Genomic DNA, 27,955 nt, shown 5'->3' on the forward strand with positions numbered 1-27,955 from the left:
TGAAAGGGTTGCCTGCAGCCCACCACCTGACCCTCCTTGGACTCAGGGCCAGGAAGGAATTGACACCATGGATGGCCAAGGAGCCCCTCCCGAGCCAGCCACCTGGCCTGGGCTTTCTCCTCCCCTACCTCCTTTGTTCCTTCCTGGAATTCGGCTGATATTTGAGGTCACCTACTAGGCACCAGGCAGGCACGAGGGGGAAAACACAGGTGCACGGGTGCTATAGGGCCAGCCAGAGGACTCAGGCCAGACTCCAGAACCCTGGCCTCCCTGGGAAGCAGCAGTGTCACAGAGATCAGGGAGTAGCTAAAGGGGTTGTGGGGGGGAGAGGGTTGGAAATGAGCCTGAGCGGGGAGGAGCCCTCCTGTGTCCGACCGTGGGATTCCAGCAGCGCGGTCCTCAGGTGCTGCTGCTGCCCCCTGGTGGCGCGCGGTTGCCCTGCAGCTCAGGCCACGTGATTTCTGAGAAGAGGCCCTGCCTAGAGGAGAACTGAAACTTAGGGTGGGGACTGTAGGAAGGGGCGGAGAGATCAGGACGCTGCCTGGACGGCTGCTGAGCCGAGGGCTGCTGCATCCTGGGACAGTCAGCGAGCCGCGCAGGTAAGACCGGCCGAGAGTGGACGTCAGCCTGGGTCTAGAGCTGGAGGGCCCGGCCGGATCGGAGGCGGGGGGCGGGGGCTCCCGGGGCCCCTCCGCGGAACAGGAATATACAGGTGGCTTGTGAGCCAGGACGGGGTGGTTTGGCCTGAGAGACTGGCCACGGGCCAGAGTCCCCAGCCCTGGAGGCAAGGGACAGGAGGCCCTGCTGATAGGTTGTTGGAAGTCTCAGCCCCGGCTCCAGCTGCCCCGGTTTATTTTCTTGCCTCAGGCCCTGCCCACTTCCGCTGCAGCCCTGCCCCACCTACCCCAGAGGCAAGCAGAGGGGAAGGGTTGGTGGGATCAAACCCAGATTATGGGGCTGGTGGGTGAGGGACCTATGGGGCATCTCAGAAGCCCATACTACCTCTGCAAATGCTTGGGGTAGAGAGCGGGCCTCTCCCCACGAGCCACACCAAGGCCACACCAAGGGAGTTCTCTGCTAGACAGATTCCTGAAAAGTCTTAAAACTAAGACCAATGTCTAAGGTTTCCTTCCAGATATCATAGCTTGGGATGTTAAAAGGAATGTATTTCTTTGTCATTACTAATAAAGGGAGAAACGACACAATTTGGCCCCAGAATTTTGAGAAATGTCTACAGGCAAAAGATGGATGGGATCACTGGGGGCCCTTGCCGGAATCCAACCCCGGGACAGATGTTCCCTCCCACGGTGTTGATTGCACTGATGCTACCTGCGACTCTTGTCCCCAGGATGGCATCAGGCAGGGCACGCTGCACCCGAAAGCTGCGGAACTGGGTGGTGGAGCAAGTGGAGAGCGGGCAGTTCCCCGGGGTGTGCTGGGACGATGCAGCCAAGACCATGTTCCGGATCCCCTGGAAGCACGCGGGCAAGCAGGACTTCCGGGAGGACCAGGATGCCGCCTTCTTCAAGGTGAAAGAGCCTGGAAAGCAGCCCCTCCGAGGGAAGGGTGGCGGATACACTGAAGCTCTCGCCCTCCAGGGGTTGTGTCGGCCTGGGTTTCAGAGAAAGAAGAGATGGGAGGGTAGAACCAGCTGCATTTTGGATACAGCCCGATACAAAGTGGAAGTGCAAAAATTGTGAAGGGTTTCGAGACCGCGGTAGCAGAGCATCAACCCGAGCGCTGGGCCTTCTGTGCACGCACTCAGGTGGTGGGATCTCGAAGCTGGCCGGGGTATGTGACATGCTGCCTCTGCTTTACTTCCTGTGTTTTGAAGGCCTGGGCGATATTTAAGGGGAAGTACAAGGAGGGGGACACGGAAGGCCCTGCTATCTGGAAGACTCGTCTGCGCTGTGCCCTCAACAAGAGTCCTGAATTTGAGGAGGTTCCTGAGAATGGCCATAGGGACGGAGCTGAGCCCTACAAGGTGTATCGGCTGCTTCCGCCGTCAGGGACCCTCCCCGGTGGGTGTCCCCTTGCCCAGCCACTCCTAGAAGGAGCACACTGGGGACGGAGGGAGGATGGAGATGGGAGCCTTCTGGGAGGGTGCTGGGCCTCTCCCCAGGTTCCTCATTCAGAGTTCTACCCTGTCCCTGTCCTTGGGGAGCTGCTGCCCAGGTTCCCCTGCCTGGTCCTGTCCATCCTTTCACTGCCCCCCTGTCCTACCCTCTGTCCCCAATTAAGGCTCTGACCTTTCTCCCCCTCCACAATATTCCACAGCCCAGCTGGGGACCCAGAAATCACCATCAAAGCGACGTCACAATTCTGTGTCCTCTGAGAAGGAGGATGAGGGTACCACAAAGAACGGCAAGCTCAGTTCCTCCTTGCTTGAGGACCCCCTCAGAAATGTAAGAGCTGGGGAGGGACTGGGGGTGGGGGGCCCAAGGGCAGGACGGTCACTAGGGGAGAGGTGGGCCAACGATAGTCACTGTGTCTGCAGGAGGAGGTGGGGGCCAATGGGGCAGCAGGCCATTCAAACTTTGGGAGCGGCGGCGGCAGCAGCCCTGAGCCTCAGGAAGGTACCACCTGCCCTGCCTCTGTTCGTTGCCCCCATGCCGTAGCCTCTGGCCCTTGGATTCCCCGTTCCCATTCTGAACTGTACGCCTTGGCTTCTCCTATAGGGACAGACACAACTGAAGCCCCTTTCCAAGGAGATCAGGTGTCACTGGAGTTTCTGCCCCCTCCAGACTCAGGTGTGTGGCGTTTCTGACTCATCCCTGCTCCCTGTCCCCCTAGCTTGTCTCCCTGTCATCGTGCATGCGTTATTGGATCAGTCAGGGTTTGCAGCAAACTGGGCCCACCTTACCCAGGCAGAGGCACCAGTTTCTCGGCAGTACACCTGGCCAGACTCCAGACTCCAAACAGCTCAATTCTCAAAAAGACCCCCTATGCACTCTATTCCCTGGAAATCCACTTTGAGACATTAATTCCTGTCGGTCAAGCAGAGACCCAGTCTCTGGGACCTTCTTATAAACTGTAAGACCCTGGGCAATAAGCACTGAGACCTCAGGGGGCATTTGTGTATCAGTGACGGGAAAGTCTGACAGGAAGCCCCTTGGCTGGTGAGGGTGGCCGGAGGGCGGATGAGGAGGGAGGTGCCTTCTCTAACCTCAGGAGGTGAAGCCGCTACCCCCGCCCTCGCTTGGTTTCCCTCTTGGACCTCCTGTTTCTCACCAGCAAAATGAGGATGTGGGATTTGCAAGGAGCCCCTCCTCATTTCCTCAGGCCCTGGTGCTGACCAGGCGGACCCCTCGGGTGAAGTCCAGGTGCAGCTGGTGGTTCTCTGTCCGCAGACTACTCGCTGCTGCTCACCTTCATCTACGGCGGGCGTGTGGTGGGTGAAGCCCAGGTGCAGAGCCTGGACTGCCGCCTCGTGGCCGAGCCCTCGGGCTCCCAGTGCGGAATGGAGCAGGTGGTCTTTCCCAAGCCTGACCCACGAGAGCCCACCCAACGCCTGCTGAGCCAGATCGAGAGGGGCGTCCTGGTAGCCAGCAACTCCCGGGGCCTCTTCGTGCAGCGCCTCTGCCCCATCCCCGTCTCCTGGAATGCGCCCCAGGCACCACCCGGTCCCGGCCCGCATCTGCTGCCCAGCAATGAGTGCGTGGAGCTCTTCAGAACCAACTACTTCTGCAGAGGTGAGGCTGTTGCAGCTGAGCGGAGCCCATGCCCCTACCTCTTAGTCCACCCGGGACCTGCTAGGCTCTGCCACCACCCTGTTTCCTCCAGTAGATCCTTCCTTACAGCTCATGTGCGCGGTGCACAGCCTGTGGGGCCCTGGGCTCAGCCCCACAGCTGCCTGGCAGCCGCCCTTCCCCGGCGCAGGCCTCGGAAGATGAGGCTCAGGGGGAGCTCAGCACACGAGTCCCATCTCGGGGACTGCCCCCGCGTGGCAGCAGACAGTAACAGGAAGGTGTGCCCCCGGGGCCTCCCCAGCGTCTACACTTACGCACACGCCATCGACATATTTGGGAGAGCTGGTGCACATTACCCACACCAGCCGTGCCACACCCCAGGCAGCTCCCCTGATTGCCCTTCTCCCGTCCACTCCTCCAGTTCCACTTCCTGCCTCCATTCATTTCTAAATCTGACCTTAGGAGTTAGGGGCCAGGAGTATAGGGGACGCAGGGTAGGAACGTCCCGGGGCCATGGGTGCCCTTGGTAGGGAGGGTGCGAGCAGGCAACAGGGGGTGGGGGGCACCTCTGTGTTAGCAGCCCAGACTGCTGCCATGAGGACTCCAGGCTCTTCCAGCAGAGAGCTTTGCAGGTTGTATAAAAATCAGTTACCTTAAAACACTTCTTACTTGGAGAAGGGGCACCCTTGCGTATTTGCACACGGATGGGAAGCAGCAGAGTTGCTGGCATTTCTCCTGACGTGAGGGAACAGCCTCGTGACCCTGCAGCTCCTGTTCTGGCTCTGGTCTCCAATTGGCCCCACAATCACCGCTCTTTGTCCAGGATGGGCCTCTCTCTATTCCCACCCTCCCTGTGACCTCTCTCTTCTCTTTTCTTGCTTCCAACCCTTTACCCTTTCTCTTTCATCAGACTTGGCCAGGTACTTCCAGGGCCTGGGCCCCCCACCCAAGTTCCAGGTGACACTGAATTTCTGGGAGGAGAGCCCCAGCCCCAACCATACCCCAAAGAGTCTTATCACAGTGCAGGTGAGTTCAGGGCGGGGGAAGGCCAGCCTCCCTGTGGGGGTGGGGTGGGGGTGGGTTCCTGGAGGAGAAGGGGCCTCTGGGGGAAAGGGTGCACCCTAGGGGTGGTGTCTGCCTCAGCTGTGCTCACGATCCTCTCTTCCCCACCTTTTTTGGCACAGATGGAGCAGGCCTTTGCCCGACATTTATTGGAGGAGACTCCAGAGGAGCAGTCAGCCACTCTGTCCCTGCTGCAGAGCCTGGGGGACCCATCTTCCTCCTCTCCTCTCTGTTCCTCCTATCTCCTTTGAAAGAGACTCATTCTCCACACTGTTGACCTGCCTCCCTCGGTGATCATTCTCAGTGGTTGTCTCTGATGGTTCTGTCCTTGAACTGACGATACACCTGGCTGGCAGAGAACTCAGGGGTGATTTTTATCCACCCCACCACCTTTTTGTTTTGTTTTGTTTTTTTGAGATATGCCTTCTTTCATCTCTGAGGAACCGACCTGGGAAAGTACAAATGGTGTGAACTCAGGGGACCTTTCCTCTTCCCCCACCCCTAAAGCCAAGCACTTTATATTTTCTTCTTAGATGTTCACTAGGGATTTAAAATAAAACTTTATTGAAAGAGGAGTCAGTATCTGCTTTGTTGGGTTGAAAAGGTAGCAGGGGTCACAGGGAAGTGCTAAAGATGTAATTTGAGAGCGAAATACTTGGGTTTTCTTCCTGCTGACCTCTCTGGGCCCCTTTCCTCTCCTCCACCCACAGGCTCTGGCTAGGAAGCTGTCTGGGCTCCGTGGGTTCCGGGCCTGGGGAGAGGATCGAGGTTAACCACCACGAAGAGCACAACCCACGGCTGCTGTTGCCACCAACTTCACATGGAAAAATCTGGGCTCCGCTCTTCTTGGCTAGAGGCCTCTGATTCGGGCCTTACAACAGGCTTAGAGGTGGACTCTGGGCTGGAGGTCTAAATGAACAGGAGAACTTGAAGTTGCCCTCAAACTATGGGCTAGAGGCACTGGAGCCTGGGAAGGGAGGGGGGACCAGAGGGAAGAGCTGCTGAGCCTCCTATGCTGAGGGAGGCCAGGCCCCGGTGCCTCTTCTCCCAGCACATGGGGCACTGTCACCCCAGCAGAAGGGGACTCCCAGCCTGGTTTCCTTGCTCTACCTAAGCCTCACAAAAGACCATCTGGCCTAGACCGCCATGTCACCAACACTCTGCTGGCTGAGATTTGAGGGCCCCAAATCAGCTGACACTCCTCTCCCTTGCCCACTGTGTTTATTTTGCCACCAAACTGAAAGTTTTCCCTTCACAGGCCACTTGTCATCTTACCTCTCCACTCACGTCCCACAGACCAGGTCAGACCTAAGTCACCACTTAGCTGATGCCGCAGCCTCCAACTTCCCCCTTCCTGCAGGGGACACCAGCTTGGAGGAGAGGGGCCTCCCAGATCAAACTCTTCCCTGTCATGTCGCTCTTATAAGCCTCACTGGTTCATCTACTTGATCAAAACCAACACGCCTAGATCCTCAAGGATCTTACTGTCGCATTTGACAAACTTCAGTGCTGCCTTCGAGCCTTTCTGCCTCCTTGGACCTTCCTTCTCTTCAGTCTTGCCCATCATCCTCCTGAGAAGCCAAGAGCCCAAACAGGCATTTGCATTAGCAGGGAAGAAAGCAGGTACTGAGTGCGCGGGTACACGAACTCTGTTGTGCCGTTGATTTGCTAAAAATCCCTCCTGGCCCTTGTTTGCACTTGCTACCTCCTTGACTTCCATCTTCTTTCTTTTCCTTTCTTTTTAATTTTAATTCCAGTATAGTTAACATACAGTATAGTTAACACATGTACAATTCTTTATCCATTTATTTATCGATGGATATCTGGCCATAGTTTGGCTATTGTAGATAAGGCTGCTATAAACACAGGGGGGCATGTATCCTTTTGAATTAGTGCTTTCATATTCTTTGGGTAAATACTCTGTAGTGGAATTATTGAATCATATAGTAGTTCTATTTTTATTTTTATTATTTTTTTAAAGATTTTATTTATTTATTTGACAGAGAGAGGGAACACAAGCAGAGGGGAGGGATAGAGGGAGAAGCAGACTCCCCACTGAGCAGGGAGCCCGATGCGGGACTCGATCCCAGGACCCTGGAATCATGACCTGAGCCGAAGGCAGACACTTAATGACTGAACCACCCAGGTGCCCCAGTAGTTCTATTTTTAATTTATTAAGGAACCGCCATACTGTTGTCCACAGAGGCTGCACCAGTTTGCATTTCCACCCACAGTGCACAGGGTTGCTTTTTCTCCACATCCTCTCTGACACCTGTTGTTTCTTGTATTTTTGATTTTAGCCATTCTGAGAGGTGTGAGGTGATAACTCATTGTGGTTTTGATTTGCATTTCCTTGAGGATGAGTGATGTTGAGCATCTCTTCATGTGTCTGTTGGCTGCCATCTGTATGCTTTCTTTGGAGAAATGTCTGTTCATGTCTTCTGTCCATTTTTTAATATTGGACTATTTGTTTTTCTGGTGTTGAGTTGTATAAGTTCTTTATATTTTTTGGATACTAACCCTTTATGAGATATGTCGTTTGCAAATATCTTCTCCCATTCAGTAGGTTGCCTTTTAGTTTTGTTGATGGTTCCCTTCACTATGCAAAAGCTTTTAATTTTGTTGTAGTCCCAATAGCTTATTTTGCTTTTGTTTCCCTTGCCTCAGGAGACATATCTAGAAAAATGGTACAGCTGATGTCAGAGAAATTACCACCTGTGCTCTCTTCTAAGATTTTTATGGTTTTTTTTAAAGATTTTATTTATTGATTTGTTAGAGAGAGACACAGTGAGAGAGGGAACACAAGCACGGGGAGTGGTAGAGGGAGAAGCAGGCTTCCTGCTGAGCAGGGAGCCCGATGTGGGGCTCGATCCCAATAGCCCGGGAACATGACCTGAGCCGAAGGCAGACGCCTAACGACTGAGCCACCCAGGCACCCCGATTTTTATGGTTTTAAGTCTCACTTTCAGGTCCTTAATCTGCGTTGTTTATTTTTATTTTGGTGTAAGAAAGTGGTCCAGATGCATTCTTTTGCATGTTGCTGTCCAGTTTTCCCACCACCATTTGTTGAAGAGACTGTCTCTTTCCCATTGCACAATTCTTGCCAACTTTGTTGAAGATTCATTGACCATATAGTTGTGCGTTTAATTCTGGGCTCTCTATTCTGTTCCATTGATCAGTGTGTATTTTGTAAATATTTATTTATTTATTTTAGAAGGAGAGCGAGCACAAGTGGGAAGGGCAGAGAGAGAGGGAGAGAGACTCTCAGGCAGACCCTGCACTGAGCAGAGCCAGATGTGGGGCTTGATCCAAGGACCCTGAGATCATGACCTGAGCCAAACCCAAGAGTCAGACACTCAACTGACACACCACCCAGGCGCCCCTCTCTGTGGCTATTTTCATGCCAGTACTATACAGTTTTTATTACTACAGCTATGACCTGAAGTCTGGAATTACGATGCCTCCAGCTTTGCTTTTCTTTCTCAGAATTGCTTTGGCTATTCGAGGTTTTTTTGTGGTTGCATACAAATTTTAGGATTGTTTGTTCTAGTTCTTTGAAAAATACGGTTGCTATTTTGATAGGGATTGCATTAAATCTGTAGATTGCTTTGGGTAGTATAGACGTTTTAACAATATTTGTTCATCCAGTTCATGAGCATGGAATGTCTTTCCATTTTTTTGTGTCATATTCAATTTCTTTCATCAGGGTTTTATAGTTTTTAGAGTACAGATCTTTTACCTCTTTGATTAAGTTTATTCCTAGGTATTTTATTATTTTGGGTACAATTGTAAATGGGATTGTTTTCTTAATTTCTCTTTCTGCTGCTTCATTATTAGTGTATAGAAATGCAATGGATTTCTGTACATTAATTTTGTATCCTGTGACCTTATTGAATTCATTGATCAGTTCTAGTAGTTTCTTGGTGGAGTTTTTAGGGTTTTCTATATATAGTATCATGTCATTTGCAAATAGTGAAAATTTTACTCCTTCCTTACCAATTTGGATGCCTTTTATTCCTTTTTCTTGTCTGTTTGCTGTAGCTAATACTTCTAGTACTATGTTGAATAAAAGTGGTGAGAGTGGACATCCTTATTTACTTATTTGACAGAGAGAGAGAACAAGCAGGGGGAGTGGGAGAGGGAGAAGCAGGCTCCCCACTGTGCAGGGAGCCCAACGTGGGGCTCCATTCCAGGACTCTGGGATCACGACCTGATCCGAAGGCAGACACTTAACCAACTGAGCCACCCAGGCACCCCTATTTTTTGGAATAGTTTGAAAAGAATAGGTATTAACTCCTTTTTTTTTTTTAGGATTTTATTTATTTATTTGACAGAGAAAGACACAGCAAGAGAGGGAACACAAGCAGGGGGAGTGGGAGAGGGAGAGGGAGAAGCAGGCTTCCCGCGGAGCAGGGAGCCTGATGTGGGGCTCAATCCCAGGACCCTGGGATCATGACCTGAGCCAAAGGCGGCCGCTTAACGACTGAGCCACCCAGGCGCCCCTAACGCCTTTTTAAATGTTTGGTAGAATTCCCCTGTGAAGCCATCCAGTCCTGGACTTTTAGGAGTTTTTTGATCACAGATTCAATTCCATTGCTGCTAATCAGTCTGTGCAAATTTTCTATTTCTCTCTGATTCAGTTATGTTTCCAGGAATTTACCCATTTCTTCTAGGTTATCCAATTTGTTGGCATATAATTCTCCATAATATTCTTTGATAATCTTTTGTATTTCTGTGGTGTTATTTCTCCTCTTTCATTTCTGATCTATCCTTTTTTTAAAATTTAATTTTAGGGGCGCTGGGTGGCTCAGTCGTTAAGTGTCTGCCTTCGGCTCGGGTCATGATCCCAGGGTCCTGGGATCGAGCCCTGCATCGGGCTCCCTGCTCGGCGGGAAGCCTGCTTCTCCCTCTCCCACTCCCCCTGCTTGTGTTCCCTCTCTCGCTGTGTCTCTGTCAAATAAATAAAAAATCTTAAAAAAAAAAAAAAATAAATAAATAATAAATAAAATTTAATTTTACTTTCTATTTCATTTATTTCTGCTCTAATCTTTATTACTTCCTTCCTCCTTTCCTTCCATTAGTTTTGGGTTTTGTTCTTCTTTTTCTAGCTCTAGCTTTAGGTGTAAGGTTTATTTGAGATTTTTCTTGAAGTAGGCCTGTATTGCTATCAGTCTCCCTCTTACAACAGCTTTTGTTGTATCCCAACAATTTTGGACCATTGTGGGTTTCTTTGTTTTGTTTTGTTTTTTTAATATTTTATTTATTTGTTTGTGAGAGAAAGAGCAAGCACAAGTAGGGGGAGTGGCAAGCAGAGGGAGAGGGAGGTAGAGGGAGAAGCCTGATAAGAAGGCTCTTATCCTCCAGCTCCTTCCTGCTGAGCAAGGAGCCCAATCCGGGACTCGATCTCAGGACCCTGGGATCATGACCTGAGCCAAAGGCAGACACTGAACTGACGGAGCCACCCAGGTACCCCTGGACCATTGTGTTTTAATTTTCATTTGTCTCCGTGTATTCTTTGATATCCTTTTTGATTTCTTGGTTGACCCATTCATTGATTAGTAGCATGTTATTTAATCTCCATATATTTGTGATCTTTCCAGACTTTTTCTTGTGGTTGATTTCTAGTTTCATAGAGTTGTGGTTAGAAAAGATACTTCGATGCTTTTGAATTTGTTGAGACTGGTTTTGTGGCCTAGTATGTAATCTATTCTGGAGAATGTTCCATGTGCACGTGAAAAGAATGTGTATTCTGCTGTTTTAGGATGGAATGTTCTGAATATATCTATTAAATCCATCTGGTCCAATGTGTCATTCAAAGCCACTGTAAGGATACTGACTTTCTGTTTAGATGATCTGTCCATTGATGTGAGGGTTAAAGTCCCCTACTATTATTGTATTACTATTTATTACTTCCTTCATGTTTGTTATTAACTGCTTTATGTATTTGGGTGCTCCCATGTTGGGTGCATAAATATTTACAATTGTTTTATCTTCTTGTTGGATTGTTCCATTTATGATTATATAGTGTCCTCTTCCATTTTCTGTCATACCCCATATCCAGTCCATCAGCAGATCCCATCATTATTCCTACAGAATCTATCCAGAATCTGACCAGTTTTCTCTGCTTCCACCACTAACACTTTGGAACAACCTACTGTCATCTCTCACATCTCTTTCTGCTTCCTTCTACATTTTTTCTACCTCCACTATTGTCCACCTTCTATCTATTCTGAACACAGTAGAGATCCTCTTAACGCATAAATCTTATTATGTCATTCCTCTGCTCAAAACCCTCCATTGGCTCTTGACTCATTCAGAGTAAAAGCCCAGATCCTTACAGTGACCTCCACAGTCCTTGTGATGTGGCTCTTATCCTCCTCTCTAACCTCACCCCTTACCATTCTTGCTCCAGGCCCCTTGAACCCACCACATTTCTGCCTCAGGACCTTTGTACTTGCTGGTTCTTTTGTGTAAAATATTCTTCCTTCGGGTTGGTGCGTTTTGCCTCCTCTCTTCAGAGGCTTCCCTGAGCACCGTACCTAGATAGCAGCCCTCACTACTCTCCATTCTCCTGTGCTGCCTCGTTGTTCTCCTAGCACTGATCACCGCTTAACATATATTTTTTTAAAGATTTTATGTATTTATTTGACAGAGAGAGATACAGCGAGAGAGGGAACACAAGCAGGGGGAGTGGGAGAGGGAGAAGCAGGCTTCCCGCGGAGCAGGGAGCCCGAGCGGGACTCGATCCCAGGACCCTGGGATCATGACCTGAGCCGAAGGCAGACGCTTAACAACTGAGCCACCCAGGCGCCCCTACCTATTTCTCTTTGTCTACTTACTTATCGTCTCTCCTTCCCTACTCCATGAGAACAGGGACTTGTTTTGTTCATTGCTCCATCTCCAGTGCCTAGAGTGCATGGCACATAGCAGGCATGTCGTAAATGCTGGTTGGACAGAGGGATGGATGAACAAATTATTATCTCCTACCCTAGGTTCTAAGTACCTTAAGGGTAGATGCCCCCATTTTATGATCTTTGTGCCCCAATATGAACTTGTAAACAGTGACAACATATGTACAGTGATTGAAACAGTTTGTATTTTGTAGAAACTCATTTAGCCAAGCACAGTGGAATAGGTACTAGAAACACTAGAATTCAAGAGAGCAGAGTTCCCAACCAGGCTGTCATTAGGGAGCTTTGTGGTCTGGGAAAAACTGTCACATGGGCCTCTCTGTTTTCTCATCTGTAAAAGCAAGTCCTGTAAAGCTTACAAGGACTAGATTTTGAAATCTCTGTCAGCCTTGACTGTGGTTGTAAATTTGGGGTAATTGCATATTCATTTGACAAATGTTTAGTGTGCTAGTTTCCAGGAACTAGTTGAAAAAGAAAAAAAAAAAAAGATCTTAATCTTAAGAGCTAGTAGACTGAAGGAACAAAATAAAATAGGGTCAGCTCAGCTGCAGTAAGAGCTGTGTTAAAGGGGCAGAAGCATGCCCTGGGGTCAAGGCTGGGAAGGGCATTCTAGGCCAAACCCGGGGTTGTACAAAGGCAGGAGGCTTGGGGACCAAGAATTGTTTGGGCCAAATGGCTTTTGTATGTGGAGAGGTATGCCTTGCATCCCACAAAGCTGAGGTCTCTTCCAGCTGGGAGAACATTCACAATTGGAAAACAACCATTCACAACTGGAAAACTTAGCCCACAGCCTAAGTTGTTCAAGTTTAGGAAATGACTGAGCATGTTTCCTGTGAGATCTGACTTCTTCCTCATCCATCTGCGGCCCCCAGGCCACCTCACACCGTCCCCACCTGCCCCCACCTGCCCAGCTGACGACAGGCCCAAGGCGGGGCACCGAGGCAGACCGACCTTTGGTACTTGGTGGATTTCAGGGGAAAGGGCAAGGTCTAACCTCAGGCAGGCGCCCAGAAACGGGCAGGGCAGTTGCCCCCGCCATGACCCGACCTTCTCTAGTGGTCGAAATGCCCTTGTTGCCAAGCTTGCTGCGGGGCGAGGCTGGGACTGGCTCCTCCCTCATTGGTCGGCAGAGAAGTGCCACCGAGGAACCCTTGTTACCAGAGGCGAGAACGAGAGCCCATTGGTCAGGACACCTCACAATGGCCCCCGCAGCACGCGGGCTTCTTCTGATTGGTTCGCTGCCTGCCTCGGGAGACCCCTGCTGCCTCTACCCGACGCGGGCTAGTTGGCGCCCTGGAACGGAGCGCTCCCCAGCCCATCCCTGTTCCCCATTGGCTGTCGTGGGGGCCGCCGCCATCTAATGACGAGGGAGGCACCCAGCCCCGGAGCGCGCGCCCCCTGCGGCCGGGTCTAGTGCCGCGGGGACTGCAGGTGCCCAAGCCGCGCGCAAGGCCCGGGAGCCCGGTACCTACCCCTGCGGAGGACCCGCCCGACCCCCGCGCGCTCTCCCCTCGGGACCTGGCCTGGGGCCCAGCCGGGGCCGGCCCTCGGGGAGCTCTGCCCCTCCAACCTGGAACCCGACCCGGAAGGCCCCAGTAAGTTCAAAGCAGCCACGCGGCGTGGGAACCCACTCCGGGCGGCGGAGAGGGCGACCCACTGCTTGCTGTGTGTGCAGTCCGCGCCTCCGGTTACTTCTCGCCCTAATTGTTTACCCACACCTGAGTGTTTATCCGTTCCTTTACCCGGCGTTCTGGGGCCGCGCCCAGCCCCGGGGCCGCCTCTCCGAGCCCTTCGCCCCGACGGGGACGAGGGTGAAAGCCCGGCGGGACAATGTTCTACTATCCCAACGTGCTTCAGCGCCACACCGGCTGCTTCGCCACCATCTGGTAAGGGCCGGGCCGTGCGCGCCGGGAGGGGCCCCCAGGGGCCCCAGCCTGACGCTCCCCACCCCCTCCAGGCTGGCAGCGACCCGCGGCAGCCGGTTGGTGAAGCGGGAGTACCTGAAGGTGAACGTGGTGAAGACCTGGTAAGGCCGGGAAGGGGCGGAGGGGCCGGACCTGAGCGGGCAGGGGGCGGGGCGGGGGGGGCGGGGGCCGCTGGGTGGCGTGGGCCAGGCTGTGGGGCTGTGCCTTGGCGCAGTGGTGATCAGGGCGCGTTGTCCCCCCAGTGAGGAGATCCTCGATTACGTGCTGGTCCGAGTTCAGCCCCCGATGCCCGGCCTGCCCCGGCCCCGCTTCTCCCTCTATCTGTCAGCCCAGCTGCAGATCGGCGTGATCCGGGTCTACTCTCAACAATGCCAGTACCTCGTAGGTAAGGCGGGGAAGGCTCGGAGATGGGGCAGAGCCGCGTGGCCCGCGGCGAGGGGAGGCATGCTCAGGACCTTGCCCGCCCTGCCCGCCCTGCCCGCAGAGGACATCCAGCACATCCTGGAGCGCCTGCACCGCGCCCAGCTGCAGATCCGCATTGATATGGTGGAGACTGAAGTGTGAGTGCCCACCCTGGGCCTGGGCCACTCAGCCTTTGGTGGGCATCCTCCCTGCTTGGCGTCAGCCCTCTGCCTCAGTGCTTGACAGCCCACATTCTGTCTCAGACCCAGCCTGCTGCTCCCTAACCGCCTGGCCATGATGGAGACCCTGGAAGATGCTCCAGACCCCTTTTTTGGGATGATGTCTGTGGATCCCGTACTTCCCAGCCCCCTCAATATCCCTCAGGTAGGGCTCATTCCCCACAGAAGCCTCCGGCTGATGAGCTGAGAGCGCAGGAGGGGAGCGCTGTGTCTGTGCGGGTCTGACACTGGGGCTAGGGAAGGCGGCCAGCCACAGCTCTCCCCTGCAGGAGTCCGTGCTGGGGGACTGTCATGGTGGACCCCTCCAGACAGAGCCATTCCACTTCTCTGTTCAAGGCCAACCTCGAGGCAGCTCTTGTCCCAACTTCTCTCCACACAGTTCCCACTGCCAAGGCCCTAAGCCAGGCCCTTGTCATCCCTTAGCCTTAGGTTTCCCTGCGCACGTCCTCCTTTATCCACGTCCTGACACGTCCACAGCTTTAGACAGTGCTGCTTCTTCTTTCAAAGACACCCCCGGTCCCCCACTGCACACAGCCCTCCATGCCCGTGATGGCTACCCTCGTTCTGTACTAGTTAAGTCCTACATACCCTTAGCAGACCTGGCTCAAATGTTACCCCTTTCTGAGAGGCTTTATCCTGGGCCAGAAGCAAATGTTGCTTTGGAACTGAGCACGTTGCTAGGGCCTTGTTTCACCCTTTGTGTTGCCTCTTGCTGGGGTCCTAGTCACACTGGTCTTCCTGTTAGACCATAGGCTCCCTAAGATCAAGAATCTTTTCTGTCCCCCCCAACACTTGACATAAGGGTGCAGTGCTTCCTGCACAGAAAAATGGACAAGGTCTAGATAACGGGGGCAGGGATGGGAGGAAAGGAGAGCAGATGGCAAGTGAGTTCACCGCACGCTGGTGTCACAAGGCCGCAGCGTGAAGGACTATTTTCGTCTGTTGTCTGAATAAGGTTGTGGAAGCGGGAAAACAGGGGCGGAGGATGAACCCTTCCTTTTGTCCCCAATCCCCAAAGATTCGACAGCTCCTAGAGGCTGCAAGCCCAGAAAGAGTTCTTGAGGAGGCCCCTCCTGAAGTCCCCATGGAGCCTAGGAAGCCTGGTGAGCAGACAGCCTCTTTCCTGGAAGAGGCCTAGGAAGGCCCAAGAACTGAAGGAATGACCATCTTTGAGCTTCTCTTAAGAGCCAGGCCCTGTGAGGGGCACTCTATTTGTGTCACCTCCTCCCTGCCTCACAAGAGTCCTCTGAGATCAGAATTCTTATCCCCATTCTCCAGAGGAGGAAAGTGAGGCCCGTAGTGGTTAAGCAACCTAGCCAGGTCAGTTTGCCCGTGACTGGCCAGGACCTGACCAGAAGCAGGTTGACTTGATTCCAGAGTCCGTGCTTTCGCCTCACCACGTGGGTGTGGGAAGCTGGAAAGCAGCAGAGGGGCTGATGTGACTCTCCTGCCCCTCCAGAGAGGATCCCGGTCACGGTGTTGCCTCCAGAGGCCATCACCCTCAAGGAGGCGGAGCCCATCCGCATGCTGCCAATCGAGGTGAGCTGTGCCCTCGCAGGAGAGCCTGAGGCCCGAGTCCTGCCTCTGGCGGCCCAGCCCAACTCATGTGCCCCCCCCCCCCCCGTCTGCCCCCAGAGTCCTGCCTTCTCGTCTCATTGCAGCGCTCCCTGCGCCTGGCGCCTGAGCGCCCTGTGGGCCTCCTAGAGCCCCTTGCCTTTTTCAGAACTGGAATTGCGTCCCCTCTCCTTACTCCTCCTCTCTTGCCAGGGTGAACTGGAGCTCCCAGAGGTCAGCCGCCGAGAGCTGGAGCTGCTGATTGCTGAGGAAGAAGAAGCTATCCTGTTAGAGGAACGGCCAGGCAGGCCTCTGCCGGCACTGGAGGGTCAGCGCGCTGGCACGGGCAGGCTGGGCCTGGGCAGTGCCCCCGTCTCCTCTCTCCTGCGCTCTGAGCCCCGATCTTCTCTCTGCAGAGTTCAAGGAGGAGCCTCGGGCTCTGGAGGAGGAGAGAGGTGTACCCCCGCTCTCACCACCAGCTCTCGCACCGTAAGGGCAGGACCCCCTGGGCCAGGTAGGCAGCCAGTGCTGCGAGGGGTGGCCTCATTGCTCTTGCCCGTTTTCCCCTCAGGGTGGAACTGCCCGCAGAGCCACTTCCGGTCCCGGCCCCTGAGGAGGTGAAGCCAGTAGGCTGGGAGCCCGAGGCCCTGGTTACTGGTGAGTACCCATCGTGCCTGGGCCCTTCCTGGGGGTCCTTGCACAGCTATTGCAGTCAAGGGCCCCGTATTCCAACTTGCTGCAGGGAGGCCTTCTAGCTTCTTGCGTGGGTGGCTGCCAGGGCGAAGGGGGGGTGGCAGAGCCAGGACCTAGAGTGTTGTTGCAGAGGTGACCCCCCCGCCGGAGCTGCGCCTGCCAGCCCCGCCCAGCCCAGAGGTGAGTCGTGTCCCTGCCAAGCTTTCTCCTCCCCTTTGCCCTCCTCTCCCAGAGCTGCTCATCCGTCTTCAGTTTCCCCCAGCCCTGGGCCACTGCTAGCCTTCCCCAGGCCTTGGCACAAGTTGGTAAAAGGTGGCCTTGCCCACCCTCCATTTTATCCAGCCTGCATTCCCCGGATGGGCCCCCCCCCCACCACGTGAGGTCAGAGCTGCACCTGGAGGCCCTGCCCAAGCTCTTTCCTGGGGTGCCTCTGGAGTGGGGATGCGGGGCCTGTTTTGCAGCCCACCAAGGTGACAGGAAAAGGAGTAATGGGTAGCCTTGCCCCCACGTCCCCTCCCCAATCAGAGGCTGCGGCCCCCAGTGCCCCCCTATCCCCGGGGTCCACCTGCTCGCCGCCGCCGCCGCCAGTTACTGTTCTGGGACAAGGAGACTCAGATCTCCCGGGAGAAATTCCAGGAACAACTGCAAACCAGAGCCCACTGCTGGGAGTGTGTGAGTGCAGCCCCAGGCTCTGCGGGCCACAGAGGGAGGCAGGGAGGGCCCGAGGCCACACATGCTGGGCCGTCTAAACTCTGGGGAGGCACCGGGAACGATCCCCAAAGTGCACGTGCTCCAGGTTTGCACAGAGACAACTCTCCACTTTCCTTTAGTGACCCCACATAGCACATGGCTGGGCACCCCCTGGCAGTGGGCGGGGCCAGGCAGGGGCGGGAGCCTGAGAGTTGGGACGTCCGAGGCCTTGGAACAAAGCATTGCAAAGAAGTAGAGAAGGGGCAGGGAGGAGTGCCTCCCTCCTAACTGGGCTTCTGCCCACCCCCCCCACCGCAGCCAAAGGTGCAGCCTCCCGAGAGGACCACCAGGAGCCCCACGGAGCTATTCCGAACCCCAACTCAACGTAAGGAGTGGTGGGAGTTGGCATGTGGGGGTCTTCTGAACCCATAGTCCTCCGTCTTGGTGTTCCTCACACGTCCAACCCCACCCCTGCCGCCCCTCCCTCCCCAGCTGGCTGGCTCCCCCCAGAACTGCTGGCCCTGTGGACCCACTGTGCCCAGCCACCCCCAGAAGCACTCAGGCGAAGGCCACCCCCGGAGCCTGAGAGGGAGGTGGCAGCTGAGGAGGAAAGGATGGAAACTCTCAGCGATATCGAGGTAACTGCACCCCCTTCCTCCTCCCTCGGGGGCCGGCGCGCTTTGCCTGAGCTCCGGCAGGCTGCCTGCTGCCCACCTGGGCCTGTGCTGCCACATCCCGTCCCTGAGCGTGGGCCGGGGCAGCCCGGGACCGCGTCACCCCGCCCCGGGTGCTTCTGTGGCGCTCAGGGCCTTAGTTCTCACTCTCCCTTCCCCAGGTCCTGAGAGAGGCCCGGGAGCCCAGCGGGCCCCTCGTGCTGTCTTTAGGTAGGCCCCTGGAGAAGGGAGAGGGCCCCCACCGCCCCAGGGCCCGGCTACCCTAACTGCTGCCCGTGTTTACTAGAAGAAGCAGTTCACATAAGGAAGCCCAGACCCCTTCAGTTCTCCTCCCGGGGTCCCTCTTAAAAGTCACTGCACAGCGGCAGCATCTAGTTTGACCGGTCGGGGGGGGGGGGTGGGGGGGTGGGACCCAAGGTCCCGACCGCTCCGATCTAAGCGGGCGCACTCGGGCCCTTCGCCTCCCCCCAACAGAGCTCTCTCTTGAGGCGGCCGAGGAAGAGAAGTCCCGCATCAGCCTCCTCCCCCCAGAAGAACGGTGGTAAGCCGCCAGCCCGGGTGCACTCGGGCCATGGCCCCCGTTGGTGTCACAGCCACCCCTTCCCTGCTCGCCCTGACTCCCGCGTCCTCCTAGGGCCTGGGCTGAGGCTGAGCAGCCGGAGCTCCCTGCGCTGCCTGTGGTGCCCGAGGTCCCGGAGCTGCCCCCGGGGCTGCCCCCGGAGCCCGAGCTGCTGTCGCCGGAGGCCGTGTACAGGTGCCGGGGGAAGGCCACCGCGGCGGGGTGGGCGCAGGCTGGGGCTCCGGCTGACCGCGCGTTGACCCCCACAGGGCAGTGGCCCAGGAACTGCAGGCCAACAGGGAGGCCGACTTTGGCAGCCTGGTGTCCCCCGTCAGCCCTCGCTGGATGGCTGCCCGGGTCTTCTACCTGCTCCTGGGTGAGTGTGGGCACGGGTGGGCACGGGTGGGGGGCGAGGCCCCAGGCCGGAGGCCACCACAGGGCCTCCCCCCGACTGGCCCCGTCCTCTTCTCTTGACCAGTGCTTGCAGCGCAACAGATCCTCCGCCTGGAACAAGAGAAGCCGTACGGGCGCATCCTGATCCTGCAGGGGCCCCGATTCCACCGCGGTTAGCCCTCACAGAGCTGCCCGGGAGCTGGCTCCATTAAACCCCGTCTTGCCTGCCTCGATTCCGAACATGTATCTCTATGCTTCCGGCTCTCAGGGCCACCGTTCAAGCAGAGACTGAACCGCCTTTATTAGGGTAGGATGTCAAGACTCCATTTGCACTGTCCCACAGCGTAACAGATCCAGCCCCAGAGACACCCCCGTAAGGCAGCAAGCGGGACTGAGACTCCCAAGTGGGTACGAGGCCCAGAATCTTTGGTAAGGTGCAAGCTGAAACTGGGGTGAGAGGCGCTCTTGGGGCCTGGGCAGGCTCTGCTCTCTCTGGTCCGGCTGCAGCCGCCAGTCTAGATGAGGCCCAGGGTGGCCTGGAGTTCCTGAGCTTTGTCACCAGGCAGTGAGCCCAGGGCCGAGTGGAAGCTGTCGGTGTGCTGTCTGGCCAGGAACGTCAGGAGCTGCAGCAGTGTGGCCTTGGTGTCTGGGTGGAGAGCAGAGAGGGAGAGATCGGGGAGGACTGACCCCCATAATCCCTAGCTAGCTGCCCCCCACCTGCCCCTGGCCCTGCCCACGACCGCCACCCTCACCTGGTGGGATTTTGTTCTCGGCCAGAATGAGGCTGCAGATGCGCAGGAGCTCAGGAGCCACGTCTACAACCTGTGGGGGGAGAAACGGCTGACTCAGGGCTGCCAGCACCCCGGGGCCCCAGGATTAAGGATAGGCAGGGTCTCCCACCGGGGACATTTTACGCGTGATACTGTTTCACATCCAAGACCGCTGGGAGACCCAAGAAGGACCCATGAAACATGGTGGGAATCATGTTTTTTTGAAGGAGACAGAACTTAAAACCAAAAGAAGCCCAGACACTCGGGAGGTCCACTGACACAACGGTCTGTAAAGGTGCGGGACAGAGGCGGACGACACGGGAGCGTGGGTACCCGGGTCCAAACCTAGCCAGTTGGCGCAGACAAGTCTCATTTAGAAAGCAGAGCTGCTCTGAATGGAAGAGAAGGCGGGGGGGGGGGGGGGGGGGGGGCGTGGAACACAGTGTGAAGAAGCCCGGCTGTAGGAAGTCAGCCTAGGGAAGCTCTGGCTTCTGGCCCACACCAGAGGGTGCACGTGGCCAGGGAGAACGGGGCTCCCTAGGGGAAAAAACGCTTCATGGTGAGAGGGGCCCGCCCTCTGCCGTGACAGGCCCGGCCGCCGACCCTCGCAGACCAATGACACACGAGTGTCCGCGGGCAGTTTAGCTGTGACTCTGCGTCAGTTATGAGGGGGGCCAAGCTTGCCTCTGAGCGGAGCGTCAAGCTCCCCTCCGAGTTACCTGGTCAGGGCTGCTCTGGTACAGGAAGCTGAAGAGGTGCCCTATGGTGACCCACTCCTCCAAGTCCTCCTTCAGTGGCAGGGCGTGCAGGAGGGCGGCCAGCACCTGGACGCAGAGACGCCTCAGGCTCCTTGTTCTGTCCCCTTGCCTGCCCCCCCCCCTCCGGCAGGCAGCTTCTAGACCCTGCCCCCTGCCTCACCTGGGGCTCCGGTTTCCTCGAGGGACTGGCCATCAGCAGGCGGGCCAGCGCCCCACAGATGTTGTCACGGACACGACTGTGGCGCTCCCGTGCCAGGAGGGGCAACAGAAGCCCCAGCAGCTTGGGGAAGTATCTGGTTCCACAGTCAAGGAACAGGCCCACGGACAGCCACCTCCCATCCTCGAGCCCCAGGGATACTCTGCCCCCGCCCCCGGCCCCCGCTGCGGATACTCCTGAGCAGGGCGGCCCCCGTGCTCGGCCAGCACGCCCAGCCCAAAGACGGCATTGCTCCGCACCTCGGGGTCGGCCTCCCGGGCGGCGCTCACCAGCACGGGGAGCAGCCGAGACACGAACTGCGCTGAGGCACCACGCAGGCCCTGGATGGACTCTGCCACCGTCCCCACGGCAAAGGACTTCTCGGCCACTGTGCAGCCCTGTTTCTGGTGGGGGGAGGACCGCGGGTCCAGCTGGGGCTGGGAACGCGGCGGCGGGGGCGCGCACAGGGCGCGCACAGGGCGCATGGGCAGGATGGGGCTCGAGGCCAGGGCGCGGGGCACTCACCGTCTTGCACAGCAGCAGTGGCAAGAAGCTGGCAAAGAAGGGGGCAAAGGCGTCTCCCCCCGCCGCGGCGGCCAGGGCAGGGATGGCGTCCCCGGCGTGCTCTAGCAACATGGCGTCATATTCGGCCTGCGGGGCCGGGTCAGGGGCTAGAGCACCGCGGCTAGCCCTGCCACTGCCACGGGGGGTCCCCAGGGCTCGTCCTGGGCTGACCGGGCTGCCCCTTCCAGGCTGGGCTCGTGTGAGGCCCAGCTTTTTCTCCCGGCGCACCTACTCTCCGCTCGGGATCCCGGCCCCCGGGACCCCCACCCGCAGAAAGCCTTTCCTGAACTCCCACTGCCTTCGTGGGAGCAGGGATGCACCATTCTGAGCCATCACCAACCTTCTAGCAGCCCTGGCGCCCCCCAACCAAGCCCAGGTACACTGCCTACCCCCGCCCTGCGGACAACCCCCCCCCCCCCCCCCCCCGCAGCCTGGCCGCACAGCACGTCCGCGGCTCTCACCTGCTCCTCCTCCTCCTCCTCATCGTCGCCATCAGCGTCCTGACAGGCTGTCTGCAGGAGGGGAGTTCAGCTCAGCCTGGGCTTTCCCGCCCCTTCTCTCCGCGCCGGCCCCTCGCCCCGCAGCCCGCCTGCCCGCTTACCTGCCGCTGCAACACGGCCTTGAGCACGCCGCAGAGCTCGGCGAGACGCCCGGGGGGCTGCAGCGCGAGGGGCCCGCAGCCACGCAGCACCCCCGTCAGCGCCTCGAGCACGGCCATCACCACCTGGCGCTCCCGCTCCCCGCTCACCGCCTGCATGTAGGACGGCACCACCCGGGCCAGGGCGGCCTGCAGAGCTGGGGGCATTGTTGGCTGAGGCCCCGGTCAGGCCCTGGCCCCCACCCCCCACCCCTGCCCCAGCACTGTCCCCGGCTTCTGGAGGCCCCGGCCTCCCCTGCTCACCCGCGGTGCTGGATTCCGAGGGGCAGCTCTGACAGGCCTTGTGCAGTGCACAGCAAAACCGCCCCAGGGCCTCGTGGGCCGCCTTCCGCACGTTCGGGTGAGGGCACTGCGGGACGAGGACGGGCGGGATGGGCCTGTCGTGTTCCCGGCCAGCACAGGGCCCCGCACAGCCCACCCGCTCCGTCCACCTGGCCCTCTCACCTCCAGCAGCTTGAATACTTCTTCGAAGACGCTCTCCATGTACGGGAGGAAAGCCACACTGTGGACAGACACACAGCCGTGGGGAAGGAGCTCCCAGGCGGGGTTCCCAGGGCTGGGAAAGGGCCGAGGCTCACCTGCTGTTCACAGAGATCTCCCCCAGAGCAGCACAGGCATCTTCCTTCTCGTCGAAGAAGGCGTTCTCCACGCTGTACCTACAGTAATGGAGGGAGGCACCAGCGGGGGTGGGTCTGGCACGGGGCCCTCGCCCAAAGCCAGGGTTCCTCGGACCAGAACAGCACCCCTCCGCACCCTGAGATCTCGGAGTCGTCCTCCTCTTCCTCATCCTTGTCCATGAGCTCCTCCTCTTCCTCCCCTTCACTCTCGTCGTCAAACAGAAGGAAGGAGATGGTTCCATCGTACTGAGGCTGGCCAGACGAGACACAGCAGGGACCCTGGCTCAGCCGCGCCCAGGTCTCGATGCTGCCCCAGGGCTGCCCTTCCCCAACCGACCCAGCCCACCCACTCTCTGCTCACCACAATGCCCTCAGTGGAGCGCAGGGACAGCAGCATGAGGGTGGTGATTTGTGGCAGGTGGGGCGCCAGGCCCTCACCCATGAGCCCCGATAAGGCTGCGAACAGGCTGTACCTGGGGGAGGCAGGTGGAAGCCGTACAGTCCCGGCCGCTGGAGCCAGACAGAACAGGGGAGCCCGGGGCAACCCACGGTCTGGAACCAGAGGACCGGGTTCCAGGCTCAGGGCTGGGGGTCCAGTGGGCGGGCAGGAGGCGCGGGGCGGGGTGGGAGCTCACTCACGTGCAGCGCCGCAAGTCAGGGTCGTCTACCTGGTCACACAGGCCCAGCCCCAGCTGGCAGCACTCCTCAGCCAGGGGCCTCATGGGCTCCCCCACTGCTCGAGCCAGCACCCCCAGCGTCTCTGTGGGGGCAAGCGCTGGGTTAATGCTAGGATGCGACGAGGAGCCAGAGGGGCGCAAGGCCAAACCGTGGGGGACCAAAGACGGCAGCTGGGGGGCAATTCAGCAATCCCACTTTGCCGAGAAGATAGCTGTGCTGCCCTGGGGGAGAGCTCCATGAACACCTCGGCCCTTCCCCGGCCCTGGGAACCCTGCCTGAGCCCCTGACGCACCCAGGCTCTGGATCTGCACAGGCTGGAGGTCCTCGCGGCCTGGCAGCAGGAATCCCCGCAGGTGCTCCATGATGGTGGGGAAGTAGGGCAGCAGGGAGGCCTGGGCAGCTGTGGCTGGGAGACGGGGGGACAGGGACTCAGAGCTGGAGTGGGGACCACCGGGACCACCTGCCCCAGGCTACCTGGGGAAACCTGGGACCCTGCCTCCTTCTCCTCACCAATGGCCCCCAGGGCGCTCACGGCCAGCTCCTTGGCCCGGGGGCTGCTGGGATTCCGCAGAGGCTGCAGCATACACTCCATCAGCTCCGGAAGGTAGGGCTGCACCTTGGGCCCTGTGGGAAAGGGCAAGCCTCTAACACCCAGTCCAGGTGCTCCCACATTCTGGGGGGGCCCTGCCTGCCTCCAGGCTGACCTCTAACATCCAGCCCAGGGCTCCCTGGGGGCCTGCCACACTCCTCTCCACCGCAGACAGCGGTTCAGGGGGTTGCATGTCCTACCCCCTTCATCCAAAGCGACAGCTCTGTCCCCTCTGTCGCACGCCCAAGGGCCATCACCTACCTAGGTTCTCCACGAAATTCTCCAGAGCATAGCAGGCCTTGGCGAGGTGGTTTGTGTGCCCGGGAGGCACTGACTTCAGGTAGGTGAGAAGCAGCGGCATCACCTCCCCTGAATAGTTGCTGATGTGGGGCTGGGGGAGGGGGAGAGGGGGCCCGAGTCAGCCCTCGGCGGTGGCAGGGACTGCTGAAGACATGAAGCTGAGGGGAAGCTGGCCCCGGTGATGGGTGGGGACTCTGCAACGGGGGCCGCCCACGCTCAGCCCCACTGACCTGGAGATTCTCCGAGAACTGGCCCAGGGCAAAGAGTGCCGCATTGCGAACGACTTGTGCCGGGTCCTCCAGGCCCTTGCACACAATCTGCAGCAGCGGGGGCAGCAGCCTGCAGGGGAGGGCGGGCAGAAGCAGAGGATGCCGTCTGAGAGGTGGGGCCAGAAAGCCCTAGGCTGAGCCCTTCTCCTCTTTCCCCCCCGGGGAAATCAGGGAAATGTCACCAGACAGTAGGCACCACCCCCTGCTCTCTATAGCTGAGGTGGCCATTTCAATTATCTTCCAAACTGGGGCACTTGAGAGTGAAGGCAAACACTTCTGCTAATTAAGCTCCAACAGCAAGCAGAGACCCGGACCATCATGGGCCATGTAGTAGTCCTCCCCACGGCCCACCCTCACTCTAGCACAAAGACACCTCTGTCTGATGTGGTCACCAGCTCCGTCGGACAGCACGGCCAGCACCAGGAGCCCAGCCTTGCGCTGGTACGGTCTCTCACTCCGCAAGGCCTCTTCCAGCATAGGCATCTAGGGGAACGGATGGTACTCTCCTGAAACCCTGGTCCAAGTCTGCCCATTCCTGTGGCAACCGGCCCTCCACACCTGCCATGGCCCAAACATCCTCAGTGGTGGGAGACTAGGCACACCGGAGGAGAGGGGCACCAGGAGGACAGAGCCACACTTACCAGCAGGGTACAGAGCTTCTCGGGGGGCAAATGTAGTGCCAGCATGTCCACGACCTGAAAAACGACAGGAAGACTTTGCTGGACTCCATCTCTGCCCCACAGTGACCAAGCCCCTGCCCCCGCCCATTGCACATCCCACCTGTACAGCAAAGTGCTTGGGAGTCTCTCCCACCAGCCCAATCTCCGGCTCTTCCTCTTCTGAATCCTGGTCCTCGGGATCCAGCTGGCCCAGGGCAGGCTCGGCAGCCATAATGGGGAAAAGGGTGTGTAGTAAGGGTGGTAGGAGACGATTCTTCAGTAAGGCCTTGAGAGGGAAGGTGGAACCGTGTCCCTGAGAATCTATTCCCGAGATGGACTCACATTAAAAATTCCAGCCTTGGGCACCTGGGTGTCTCAGTAGGTTAGGCATCCGACTCTTGATTTCCACTTAGGTGATGATCTCAGGGTCGTGGGATCGAGCCCCGCATCGGGCTCCATACTCAGCGGGGAACCTGCTCGAGATTCTCTCTCCCTCTCCCTCTGTCCCTCCCCCTGCTCGTGTGTGCACAGCTCTCTCTCTAAAATAAATAAATAAGTCTTTAAAAAAAAAATTCCAGCCTCCTAGGCCACAGAGGGTTTAGCAGGAGATTCCCAAACTCCCAGCCAGGAACTAGGGTGAGGCCAGATCAAGTTTTGAATACTTAAAGATACCCTGAGATGAACAGAATGTCCCAAGAGTGAGGCGAAGGATGGAAATGGGTGTGCAGTAATGTGCATCAGAGAGTACTCACCTTGCTCTTGACTTTGACCAAGAAAGTGAGGCAGCAAAGAACCCGTACACGTATCGCATCACCCAGAGCCACATTTCTAGCCACCTGCCCAGAGACTAACCTGAATCAGAAACAGGCAAGGAAACTCCCAGCAAAACCAACAGCAGAGGCCGTGCCCATCCCCGGCTCACCTCTAGGCAGAATGTGAGAACCTCAGAGAGGTGGGAGGTGATGATGGGCACCTCTGACTCCAGCAATTCATCCAGGGCCTCCACAGCCTCACAGGCCTTTGCCTGTCGGACAAACAAGTCATAGGGTTACCGTGCTCTTCTTCAGTGAACCAGGCCGTGGGCTCCTACGCCCTCCTCACAACAGAGCTCTTGCCCGAATGTTGTCCTCACCTCATCTATAGGGATCAGAGTCTGCACGGCCACAATGAGCTTGGGCACCAACATCCGTGCGAGAGGCTGGAGGGGAAAAAGCATAATGCATGCTCACTCATCTCAGGCCCTAGAAGCTGGCAGCTTCCTCAAAGCCTGGACATAGGAGGAGCCCGGGTACAGCCACCCACAGTATCTCCTCTCAAGTGCTCGGGACGACAAATGGGAGAGAGTCTGAGGTAGTTCTGCATCGTGCAGGGGTGAGGACACGGAAGGCCCAAGGACAGGGAGCCAGGGCAGGTGAGGACCCATGTCTTACCACGTCATCAGTGCTCAGGTAAGGGGCCATGGTGGTCAGAGTGCGCAGGGAGTAGAAGAGGAGCCCCGGAGACCCCACCTCGCCAAGGGTCTCATTCAGAAGCCGAAGAAGCTCCCGGTAGTGGGGTTGGAAGGCCTCAGGCTGGGAGGTCACCACCACACTTAGCAGCAAAAGCCCCATCTGTCCAGGTGTAGGGGATGGGAAAGAAGAGCTTATATGGTCTCTCCAGCCTCTCGGTTGCTCCCCTTCCTCCCTCCCTCCCACCCACCCACCTTGTGCTAGTACCTCTCTCTCTGCGATGTGGAGGCTGTGGGTACTGTGCTGAAGAAGCTGCATGAGCTGAGGCCAGGCCTCCAGGCCTTCCTTTCGAAAAATGGTGGCTGAGAGCTGGGCCAGGCTAAGCCTCACAGAGTGCCTGCGAACAGGAGAAATTGCCCCCCACTCCCAATCACCCTCCAACACCCTCCCAGCACATGCTGGGCCTGCCTCCATGGGGTGGCCAGGACAGAAACCTCCGAGTGTGGGCAGAGGGTCTGCCAAATTGGGACACATAAAACGGTGGCTCACAGGGAGCAGCAAGCTGAGTGTGTAATCTGATGAGCCTGGCCTCACGCAGACTGAATTTCGGTTCCACTTTTCTGATTCGGGTTTGGCAGACCACCATAGCCCATTCTCATGAAATTTAGCCTTCAACACAGTCTTAGAATTCTTGCTCCCCCTTGGTCTAGAACTGACATCATTCTCCCTCCCCGGCCCTGTCCGGAGCTGAAAAGCAAGGCAGAAACCCAGAGGGTCTCAGTCACAATCCCAAGAGGAAGCAGGGAGGCACTTACTCGGTCTCTCTCTGAAGGGCGGTCAGGACCAGGGACTTGAGGCTGGAACACAGGTGGCAGGTGTGGGTACTTGGCCCGCCCCGGAGCCGCCTCCGCCGGGCCCCGCCCCGTCCCTGGCCCCGCCCACCTCTCCCGATGTTCAGCCGCCAGCCGTCGCCAGCGGGTGCTCAGTCGTCTGCGGGTCAGCACGGCCGCGAACTGGCGGATCTGGGACGAGGAAGCACGCATATGAGGGTCCCGGCAGGAAGGTGCTGGGCGGGGCGCAGGGGACAAGCTGGGGCTAGACCGGTGGCGTACTATGGGACGCTCCGCGGGAAGGGGCAGGCGCCTCACCTGAGGGTCGGCCGCCGAGGCGAGCAGGTTGCAGAGGGCGGGCAGGGCGGCCGGGTCCCGAAGAGCGGTCTGGAGCTGCTCGGTGGCCTGGGAGGAGTCCCGGGGTCAGAGTCAGGCCTTTCCCACTACCTCCCGCTCGCCCCGGCCGGGTCCCCCCTGTCCCGTACCCGGCGGATGCGCTCGGTGTCTGGCAGCAGCAGCTCCCGCAGGATCTGCTCCAGCCCGGCGGGCTCCATGGCAGCAGCCGAGCCGCCGCTACTGGGTCGGGAGGGGGGAAGGGCTGCACGTGGAGGCCCTGAAACCCGCTTCCGGCGGAAAGGGCGGTGCTCCGCGCCCCCCTCCGTCGCCAGGGTGATTCAACTCGCTTCCCACACGGAGCTGCGGCTTGGCCACTTCCGTCGGCCTGCGCGCCCGCCGAGCCGCGGAAACAGGGCCCCGGCAAGACAGGTTCCCCCGGCCGAGAGTTCCCAAGCTCCGAGGAGAACTCGCGTTCCGTGCGTTCCGCCGCCG

General features: G+C 57.7%; 3 protein-coding genes across 6 annotated transcripts; 2 read left to right on the forward strand and 1 right to left on the reverse strand.

The window, feature by feature from the left end:
* Nucleotides 1-467: 467 nt before the first annotated feature.
* IRF9 (interferon regulatory factor 9) lies at nucleotides 468-5,326 on the forward strand. The gene is given in 10 exon segments (XM_054513653.2): nucleotides 468-599; nucleotides 1,349-1,529; nucleotides 1,835-2,021; nucleotides 2,278-2,405; nucleotides 2,498-2,576; nucleotides 2,679-2,750; nucleotides 3,351-3,692; nucleotides 4,600-4,715; nucleotides 4,874-4,963; nucleotides 4,965-5,326. Coding segments are annotated over 9 exon segments (1,275 nt in total). The 5' UTR covers nucleotides 468-599; nucleotide 1,349; the 3' UTR covers nucleotides 5,046-5,326.
* A 7,448-nt stretch (nucleotides 5,327-12,774) lies between these two features.
* On the forward strand, nucleotides 12,775-19,015 carry REC8 (REC8 meiotic recombination protein). Of its 2 annotated transcripts, XM_045900596.3 has the most exons (19): nucleotides 12,776-13,548; nucleotides 13,620-13,688; nucleotides 13,830-13,972; nucleotides 14,072-14,147; nucleotides 14,253-14,373; nucleotides 15,247-15,331; nucleotides 15,688-15,767; nucleotides 15,996-16,110; nucleotides 16,199-16,271; nucleotides 16,354-16,439; nucleotides 16,606-16,655; nucleotides 17,001-17,147; nucleotides 17,484-17,550; nucleotides 17,658-17,803; nucleotides 18,001-18,049; nucleotides 18,314-18,380; nucleotides 18,474-18,593; nucleotides 18,668-18,774; nucleotides 18,877-19,015. In XM_045900596.3, exons 1-19 carry the CDS (start codon nucleotides 13,493-13,495, stop codon nucleotides 18,966-18,968), a joined length of 1,749 nt encoding a protein of 582 aa, XP_045756552.2. In that variant the 5' UTR covers nucleotides 12,776-13,492; the 3' UTR covers nucleotides 18,969-19,015. The 2 variants fall into 2 exon arrangements, with proteins under 2 accessions (XP_064426945.1, XP_045756552.2); XM_064570875.1 differs by lacking the exon at nucleotides 18,001-18,049 and having other exon boundaries at nucleotides 12,775-13,548.
* A 52-nt stretch (nucleotides 19,016-19,067) lies between these two features.
* Nucleotides 19,068-27,825, reverse strand: IPO4 (importin 4). 3 transcript variants are annotated; one of them, XM_045900590.3, is made up of 30 exons: nucleotides 27,613-27,825; nucleotides 27,446-27,532; nucleotides 27,240-27,319; nucleotides 27,113-27,154; nucleotides 26,565-26,694; nucleotides 26,280-26,459; nucleotides 25,982-26,047; nucleotides 25,772-25,873; nucleotides 25,602-25,685; nucleotides 24,971-25,135; nucleotides 24,832-24,885; nucleotides 24,564-24,673; nucleotides 24,152-24,260; nucleotides 23,883-24,012; nucleotides 23,543-23,656; nucleotides 23,325-23,438; nucleotides 22,994-23,114; nucleotides 22,716-22,827; nucleotides 22,491-22,606; nucleotides 22,316-22,393; nucleotides 22,182-22,239; nucleotides 21,981-22,086; nucleotides 21,681-21,874; nucleotides 21,541-21,591; nucleotides 21,041-21,166; nucleotides 20,711-20,919; nucleotides 20,480-20,612; nucleotides 20,281-20,385; nucleotides 19,544-19,613; nucleotides 19,068-19,437 (listed from the first exon to the last, which is right to left on the reverse strand). In XM_045900590.3, the coding sequence occupies exons 1-30, from the start codon at nucleotides 27,679-27,681 to the stop codon at nucleotides 19,307-19,309; spliced, it is 3,246 nt and encodes a 1,081-aa protein (XP_045756546.1). In that variant the 5' UTR covers nucleotides 27,682-27,825; the 3' UTR covers nucleotides 19,068-19,306. The 3 variants fall into 3 exon arrangements, with proteins under 3 accessions (XP_045756546.1, XP_064426942.1, XP_064426941.1); XM_064570872.1 differs by having other exon boundaries at nucleotides 20,711-20,913; nucleotides 22,491-22,633; XM_064570871.1 differs by having other exon boundaries at nucleotides 22,491-22,633.
* Between the last annotated feature and the right edge of the window lie 130 nt (nucleotides 27,826-27,955).

The sequence above is a fragment of the Mirounga angustirostris genome, unplaced genomic scaffold (genome assembly GCF_029215605.1).
Source record: "Mirounga angustirostris isolate CCGP_5_RB_7025 unplaced genomic scaffold, mMirAng1.0.hap1 SCAF_9, whole genome shotgun sequence".
Lineage (NCBI taxonomy): Eukaryota > Metazoa > Chordata > Mammalia > Carnivora > Phocidae > Mirounga > Mirounga angustirostris.